Source organism: Rhipicephalus sanguineus, unplaced genomic scaffold, assembly GCF_013339695.2.
Source record: "Rhipicephalus sanguineus isolate Rsan-2018 unplaced genomic scaffold, BIME_Rsan_1.4 Seq547, whole genome shotgun sequence".
Taxonomy (NCBI): domain Eukaryota; kingdom Metazoa; phylum Arthropoda; class Arachnida; order Ixodida; family Ixodidae; genus Rhipicephalus; species Rhipicephalus sanguineus.
This window is the reverse complement of record NW_023615486.1, coordinates 90,219-99,041: the sequence shown is the minus strand read 5'-3', so window position 1 is coordinate 99,041 and position 8,823 is coordinate 90,219. Positions and strand designations below refer to the sequence as shown.

At 51.1% G+C, this 8,823-nt stretch overlaps 1 protein-coding gene across 1 annotated transcript; it reads left to right on the top strand.

The window, feature by feature from the left end:
* The first annotated feature begins 4,917 nt into the window (after positions 1–4,917).
* Positions 4,918–5,787, top strand: LOC119377701 (uncharacterized). Its single transcript, XM_037647053.1, is given in 1 exon segment — positions 4,918–5,787. A coding segment is annotated over 1 exon segment (870 nt).
* The last annotated feature ends 3,036 nt before the right edge of the window (positions 5,788–8,823 follow it).

Sequence of the window (8,823 nt, the reverse complement as noted above, 5' to 3'; positions counted from 1 at the left end):
AGTCATCGACAGGTATGGATCGACTGCGCGGTTAGCGGTGTAAATGTGTGTGTGTTTCTTCAAGAGGATATTGGAAGTGATCTCGAGTCATCGACAGGTATGGATCGACTGCGCGGTTAGCGGTGTAAATGTGTGTGTGTTTCTTCAAGAGGATATTGGAAGTGATCTCGAGTCATCGACAGGTATGGATCGACTGCGCGGTTAACGGTGTAAATGTGTGTGTGTTTCTTCAAGAGGATATTAGAAGTGATTTCGAGTCATCGACAGGTATGAATCGACTGCGCGGTTAGCGGGGTAAATGTGTGTGTGTTTCTTCAAGAGGATATTAGAAGTGATCTCGAGTCATCGACAGGTATGGATCGACTGCGCGGTTAGCGGTGTAAATGTGTGTGTGTTTCTTCAAGAGGATATTAGAAGTGATCTCGAGTCATCGACAGGTATGGATCGACTGCGCGGTTAGCGGTGTAAATGTGTGTGTGTTTCTTCAAGAGGATATTAGAAGTTATTTCGAGTCATCGACAGGTATGGATCGACTGCGCGGTTAGCGGTGTAAATGTGTGTGCGTTTCTTCAAGAGGATATTAGAAGTGATCTCGAGTCATCGACAGGTATGGATCGACTGCGCGGTTAGCGGTGTAAATGTGTGTGTGTTTCTTCAAGAGGATATTAGAAGCGATTTCGAGTCATCGACCGGTATGGATCGACTGCGCGGTTAGCGGTGTAAATGTGTGTGTGTTTCTTCAAGAGGATATTAAAAGTGATCTCGAGTCATCGACAGGTATGGATCAACTGCGCGGTTAGCGGTGTAAATGTGTGTGTGTTTCTTCAAGAGGATATTAGAAGTGATTTCGAGTCATCGACAGGTATGGATCGACTGCGCGGTTAGCGGTGTAAATGTGTGTGTGTTTCTTCAAGAGGATATTAGAAGTGATTTCGAGTCATCGACAGGTATGGATCGACTGCGCGGTTAGCGGTGTAAATGTGTGTGTGTTTCTTCAAGAGGATATTAGAAGTGATCTCGAGTCATCGACAGGTATGGATCGACTGCGCGGTTAGCGGTGTAAATGTGTGTGTGTTTCTTCAAGAGGATATTAGAAGTGATCTCGAGTCATCGACAGGTATGGATCGACTGCGCGGTTAGCGGTGTAAATGTGTGTGTGTTTCTTCAAGAGGATATTAGAAGTGATTTCGAGTCATCGACAGGTATGGATCGACTGCGCGGTTAGCGGTGTAAATGTGTGTGTGTTTCTACAAGAGGATATTAGAAGTGATCTCGAGTCATCGACAGGTATGGATCGATTGCGCGGTTAGCGGTGTAAATGTGTGTGTGTTTCTTCAAGAGGATATTAGAAGTGATTTCGAGTCACCCACAGGTATGGATCAACTGCGCGGTTAGCGGTGTAACTAATGAAACGTACGGCGAATGTTGCCATGTGCTCGCGAACTCTCTTCATGGCTTCATCGATCTCGTTTCGTGTCACGCCCGGGCGTGCTCGCTAGGTCCGGATATGTAAACATAATTGCATTAGCGCAGTGACATCGTGCGAGATGCCATTTACTTCGACATTTGGTGAATCTTGACTGTTTGCGCTAGCTTTGCAGTTGGTGTTCAGGTTCACTGCACTCGAGAACGCTATCGAACATCGAGAACATTCAGCATTGCGTCCTTCGACTGATCTCTGACGCATACCTTACTTGCGCACCGTGCTTGCTGTTCAACTGGTTGACATGTGTAACAGAAGTTGTGTGTGTACGGTAATTGGAAGTTGTGCGCGACGTCTTGATTCGGAACGCCAGCAGCCGAACGCACGGGCGAATCGGCGTGCGGTAGGTAAGGTGCATCTTATCTTAGGATACGTAGAAAATAGGCCATCAACAAGTATTGACATCACTACTTAATTGTTTCATTTCCTATTTCTTGTCTTTTTAATATTCCCAACGTTGCAATGAATTTGCAAACATTTTGCCGTGTTCTGACAAACAGTTCCTTTTTTTGGCGTTGCCAGCGCGTAAACAGCTGGTTCGGTTTCTGCACTGTTGCACTTTTTTTGCATAATGCACTCTTATTAAAGCTTACTCGGCACGGTGCTTTATGTTCTTTTGATCAGAAATAGCACATCCCGGAATTTTTAAAGCCCATGCTACTGCAACACAGTATGTATATAGACCTAGGGCTCGCATAAAATCGACTCCTTCAATGCGTGGGATCTGCTTTTTTTTTTTTTTTTTTTGCTGTGACCATTTCTCACCAACTATACAGTATTTTAAGGGTACGCTCGGTGCAATGCAGCATTAGCAGCATTTTTTCCAACAAATGTAAAAATACGCTTGATAACATTGCCTTATACAAAGTTTATCAACAGTTCCACGCTTCTGTTTTGTGCAATGCCAAAGATCATGCCACAATTGCCTTCAAGGTATACCAGTAAACAGTTATTATTTTAATAAATCTTCGATTTCGCTCTTGTGCGTGACACGCTTATAACTCGGATAGCATGCGTAATCTGTTCAACAGATCGAGATATAAACAGCTGAGCAAATAGAAAGGTATGTAGTTTTCAATATCGCTGACCATAGCGAACCGAAAAGGTGAAGTATCCTGTCGCATAAGATCTTTTCCAGCAAAGTTAGTGTAGTTCACTGCAGGCAGGAGTGTTATTCGAGGGAGGCGAATTCGTTCAGGGCAACTATGCAGCCACGTAGAACGGCGCTCTTTGACATGAATTTTTCCTACACGGCAAACGAGATTCCCAGAGTAGCTCACCAGTAACGTTCGATTGATGGTGAGCTACTCTCTTCTAACATCTGCATGCAGTGGCGTAGCCAGGGGGTGGCACACCGGGCCCCTGCCCCCCCCCCCCCTCGAAAAAAATGTCTGCTTACGCCCCTGTCTGCATGACGCGTTTAAAAAAGCGCCGAAGTACTTCTGGGGACCGTGGTACTGCTAAATGTCCGGCCACGCTCTGCATTGAACGCGCCTGCACCCAAAGTGCGTGGAAGGGGTATGGCGGCGAGAGGTCACGTGATGCGATTAAGCCAATCGCGTCGGCGGCGGCGCGCGGAAAACAGATGCGATACTCTGAAATTTTTCCAGTGACTCTAGTCCACATCAGGCGGTGCTACATCTGCCAAACAACAATAGACATTGTACAAGCTCTCATACGCCAATGCACTATAAACAATCAACTACTTCTGTGCCGACACGTTTCACTTTCGTGTTATACCGATTCCTTTGACAGAGGGATCAGCTATTTTTTTATTTTTCGGATTATTTACGGCTCTTGAAAGCTGTGGTGTAATTGCTGTATTCACACTAAAATTGCTGCAGGCAGACCGTGAATTATTGCCCTGTGTAATCGTTCCTTCACGCTACTTCTAGACGTGCTGTATCTCCTGAACGCGGCATTGTGTTCTTTATTTTTGCTTGGTTCTTTAATGCTTATTAGTCCGTTTTTAAAGCTTTTGGTGTTTTAACAAATTTACTGTTTTTCCCCTCCCCCGCTTAGTTCCCTACTCAGGGTCCTTAGGGTAATTAAATTAAAATAATGCAAATGAGGGCGTGGGGGATGTGTCAAGCAGTGTTCGGTTGCTCAGTCGTGTTATAGGGTCCCTGCTACACTTGTCCAAGTAACCATCGAATGGCTTCATCAAAGGAGTTTATTGCCTCAAGAATCGACCGCCGCAAATTTTTTTTAGAATACGTCAAGTACGAGCGGAGTCGGAGATTTGTAGCACGCTGTAATTGCTCTCTCTCTCTCTTCTCTCGTCCCGACGAGCGCGCTGGAAGCTAGGCAGAAAGGGATTTCACGGGAAAAATGAGTGACGTAACGCTCGCGTCATGACCTTGAGCGCTTCTTTTTTTCTTCGAACGCGTGGCTTACTTTCAGTGTGATCGCTAGCGCGGGCACCTGGCGGCCACAGTAACTATGCAGCCCACGACGCTCAAATCAGCCAATGACCGTGAATTCGGCTATATGACGCGGTAATTTGGGCATATGGCCTCATTTGTAGAAAGAAGAGGGAACGATTTCAAGATGATTTTAAAAATTGTCAATTTCAGACCGCGTGCTTCGCTCTAATGTTTGGCTCGCGTGTTCTCAGGAGGCTCGAGTACCGATCGGCGGCGTTTTCTCACCATGTTGAAAAAGTGTTGCAAGGACCCTTTAAGGTTGTGGAAGTCGATTACTGTTTCCTTATAACTGCTCTCGGTTTAAAAAACGTGTTAGACAGAGGGTCATGTGCTTGTCGTCTGTACTGCGTTTTTAAAGCCTGCACGACAGCCTATCTATTGTTGTAGTTACTGCCAGTTGGGCATGTTGGTAAAGGTTCATGATGAAACAAAGGCAATATACACGAAGACTATCGAAAAATTTTTGCATAGCCAGTCTTTCCTGATGTGTTCAATTCTCCATGTCGGCTTTGGACGTTGTCCTGCAGGGATCTTTTATTCCGCGATCAGTAGACCACCATATAACTACGGACAGCAGCCGCGACAGGTGTTCCGTGTCAGCGACCAATGGCGAGACAGCAGCCGCGGTTATTTTTACACCGAAAAGCTCTACTACGCTATTCCTCGCAGCGTGGAGGAATGAAAAAAGAAAGGAGGGAGCGTTGCGCAATGCCATCGAAGCCCACCCTGTCGGCCCAACGTGTGATCTTGTAGCGGCAGCAGCATCGGCGTCGCAAAGAAGAGGACGGAGACGCTCGCTCTTGCACGAGGCAGGTGCCGCTGCCACGGGCCTGCGCGCGCTGGCGTTCGAAAGAATAGAGATTAAAATACTTCTGATCAAGGCGGTCGTGTCGGGCTCGCTCTCTCTCTGGTAAGGCCGAGACTTCGCCGGTCTGTGAGGTCGCTCATCGCCACAGTTTGGTGACCCGGACGTGATTGTGGCCATACGTTTCCGTGGCAGAAGCGACCATGGAAGAGACTGACGGTACAAGTTCTCGAGACCAGAACCTTCCCGTGCGACGCGGTGAGCCTCCCTGCTCAGCCATCACTATCCGCCTTCCTCAGTACTGGGACCAGCATCCTTAGGCGTGGTTTCTTCAGGCGGAATCATAATTTCAAGTTGCTGGTATCCGCTCCCAAGCTACGAAGTTCCACTACGCTGTTGCGGCACTCTCGCCCACCGCCATTGACGAAGTAGCGGATCTGTTGAGCAACCCGCTGTCTGCGAACGCCTACGACGATCTCAAGACGACCCTGCTACAGCGCACGGCAGTTTCACAGCGTGCTCGCATACAGCAGCTTCTGTCCGCTGAAGAACTCGGCGACCGACGCCCCAGCCAACTTCTTCGCCGAATGAAGCAGCTGCTCGGAGACAACGCGGGATCCGTCGACGACGCGCTGTTATGCGAGCTCTTTCTACAACGACTGCCGGCTAACGTGCAGATGGTTCTGGCAACAGCTTCTACCATGGACCTCACCGGACTTGCCGCGTTGGCCGACAAGGTGATGGAAGTAGCCACGCCAGCCATCGCAGCCACGACACCGTCGACTGGTGAGAGTACCACCACACTGCGAACTCTTCCGTCTTCTTCGACAGCCCAGTCACCGCTCGACGCCCTGTGTGAGCGTCTCGAACGCATCGTCTCTGCAGCAGAACATCGCCGCGCGTCACCTCACCGTTCACGCCACCGAAGTTCCAGCAAGCCGAGACGCACAACCACTAGTCGTGACGCGTCACCAACGCCTGGCATCTGCTACTACCATCGCCGTTTTGGAAACGACGCTCGTCACTGCCGCCGTCCTTGTGCGTGGCAGGGAAACAGGCCGGCCGACCTCTGACGGTGACCAGCGGTCCGGCCCAGCACACAAGTCGCCTCTTCTACCTCACGGACAGAGCCACAGGACAACGTTTCCTAGTCGACACTGGTGCAGACGTAAGCATTATTCCTGCGCAACGCTCCGACCGAAAAACGACACCTGTGTCGTTTTTGCAAGCTGTCAACGGTACCAGGATTCCAGTCTACGCATCACGCTCCGTCATGCTCAATCTTGGCCTCCGACGAGCGTTTCGCTGGATTTTCCTGGTTGCAGATGTCCGACGCGCCCTCATCGGAGCTGATTTCCTGCACCACTATGGGCTCCTTGTCGACGTGAAACACCGTCGTCTTATCGACTCTCTTACCCACCTGACCGTTACCGGCTCCCTTGCAACAACCATATCACCGATCGCGCCCATATCTTCTATGCTGGAAGAACCTTTCGCCGAGCTCCTCCGTGAGTTTTCCACTTTGACGCGCCAGCCGGACTGGACGCAACTGGTCCAACACGACGTTTGTCATCACATCGTCACCTCCGGCCCTCCGGTTTATTTTCGACCTCGGCGTTTGTCCCCTGAGAAACTCAAGGTTGCCCGCGCGGAGTTCGAGCACATGCTCGCACTCGGGATCATCCGACCTTCTTCTAGCAACTGGGCGTCTCCGCTTCATATGGTGCCGAAGAAGTCTGGGGATTGGCGTCCATGTGGCGATTACCGGGCGCTCAACAACATCACGGTTCCTGATCGCTACCCACTTCCGAATATCCAGGACTTCACGGTAGCACTGCACGGTGCGACGATCTTTTCTAAGATCGATCTTGTTCGCGCCTATCATCAACTGCCAGTCGCCGAAGAAGACATCCCGAAGACCGCCATCACCACACCTTTCGGTCTTTTTGAATTCCTCCGCACGCCCTTCGGCCTACGGAACGCTGGCCATTCGTTCCAGCGTTTCATCGACTCCGTCACCCGAGGCTTGCCATTCGTCTTTGCCTATATCGACGATCTCCTTGTCGCAAGTCCTTCCGCTGAAGAACATATTCAACACCTGCGGTTGTTATTCTCCCACCTCGCCAGCCGCGGAATCGTCATCAACGCCGCCAAAAGTGAATTTGGTCGACAGGAACTCGAGTTCCTTGGACACGTAGTCGACGCGAACGGCATTCGACCACTGCCGTCCAAGATTCGCGTCGTCGAAGATTTTCCACAGCCGACAACGATGACCAAACTTCGACAATTTCTCGGGTTCGTCAATTTCTATCGACGGTTTATACCCGATTGTGCACGACTGGTCGCCCCTCTAGACGGTCTTCTCAACTCCAAAAGGAACCAAGCGCTTCAGTGGACTGAAGAAGCCGCCCACGCGTTCACAAGAGTCAAGAGTGCCCTCGCCAGTGCAACACTCCTGAAACATCCGAAACCAGATGCACCGACTGCTATCATGACAGACGCCTCGAACAACGCTGTCGGCGCCGTTTTGCAAGAATTCATCAATGGTACATGGCATCCGCTCGCTTTCTTTTCAAAGAAGCTGAAGCCTGCACAGAGCCGTTACAGCGTTTTCGGCTGCGAGCTACTCGCCGTGTACTTGGCTGTTCGACACTTCCGGCACTTCCTAGAAGGTCGTCAGTTTAGCGTCCTGACCGACCATAAGCCCCTTGTGCACGCGATGAACCGACCTGCGTCCTACTACTCGCCTCGCGAGAGTCGACATCTCTCCTACATCTCGGAGTTTCTGAGCCGCGTCGATGCAGTCTCCACAGCAACTGCAGAGCCTTTCATTATCGACGTCGGCCTACTCGCTACTCACCAGCGTGACGACACCGAGCTACGTACCCTCCGAAATTCGTCAACGTCCCTGAAGCTGGAGGGCGTCGTTTTGACTTCAGATGGTACATCGGTAGTGTGTGATACTTCTACCGGCACACCCCGACCTTTCATCCCGGAACCGCTTCGCAGATGCCTGTTCGATACTGTACACAGTCTGTCGCATCCCGGAATTCGCGCTACACAGAAGCTCATTTCCAGTCGCTACGTTTGGCCTCAGCTAAACGCCCAAGTTCGCGACTGGGTGCGCTGTTGTTTGCCGTGTCAACGCTCCAAGATCCAGTGCCATCCTATTCCACCTGCGAAGTCCTTCCTTCCACCGGACGCGCGTTTTGACACCGTGCACTTGGACCTGGTCGGCCCTCTCCCACCTTTTAAGGGCTACAGTTACATACTGACATGCATCGACCGCTACACACGATGGCCAGAAGCCACACCCATCGCTGACATATCAGCGCCCACAGTTGCAGCAGCCTTCGTGTCGACATGGATTGCGAGGTTCGGCTGCCCATCTACCATAGTCACCGATCGCGGTCGGCAGTTTGATTCGGCGCTCTTCAGCGAACTCCTCAAGCTTCTAGGAACGACACGCCTCCGCACGACCTCTTACCACCCACAAACCAATGGGCTGGTCGAACGTTTCCACAGGCATCTAAAGTCCTCCCTCATGGCACAAGGATCACCAGAGAAGTGGGTCGTTCAACTGCCACTCGTTTTGCTTGGCATTAGAACTGCCATCAAAAGCGATCTGGGCTGTTCATGAGCCGAGTTGGTCTACGGCAGTTCGCTACGCCTGCCATGCGACTTCTTCGAAGCCCCCGCCAAAACACCTGTGCCATTAGCCGGAGACTACGTGTCCGACCTGCAAAACATCTTCCAGCAGTTACGCCCCGTGCCTACACGCCCGCACGAATCGAGAGCTCCTTACGTGTCTCCGCAGCTCACCTCTGCTACACACGTTTTCGTGCGCAACTGTGCTGTGCGGAAGCCTTTGCAGCCGCACTACTCCGGGCCGTATCGAGTTCTGGAGCGTCGTCCGTCGACATTCGTCGTCAACGTCAACGGCCGGGCCGACACAATTGCTCTCGAACGTATCAAGCCTGCCTCTTTCGAAGCAACGTTGCCATCGGCCACACCATCGTGCGACGCAACGCTACTGCGTCCCGGATCGCTGCCTTCTCATGCGACACCCAAGACTTCCCGTGTCACCTGGAGTTATGATCGCTCGTCGG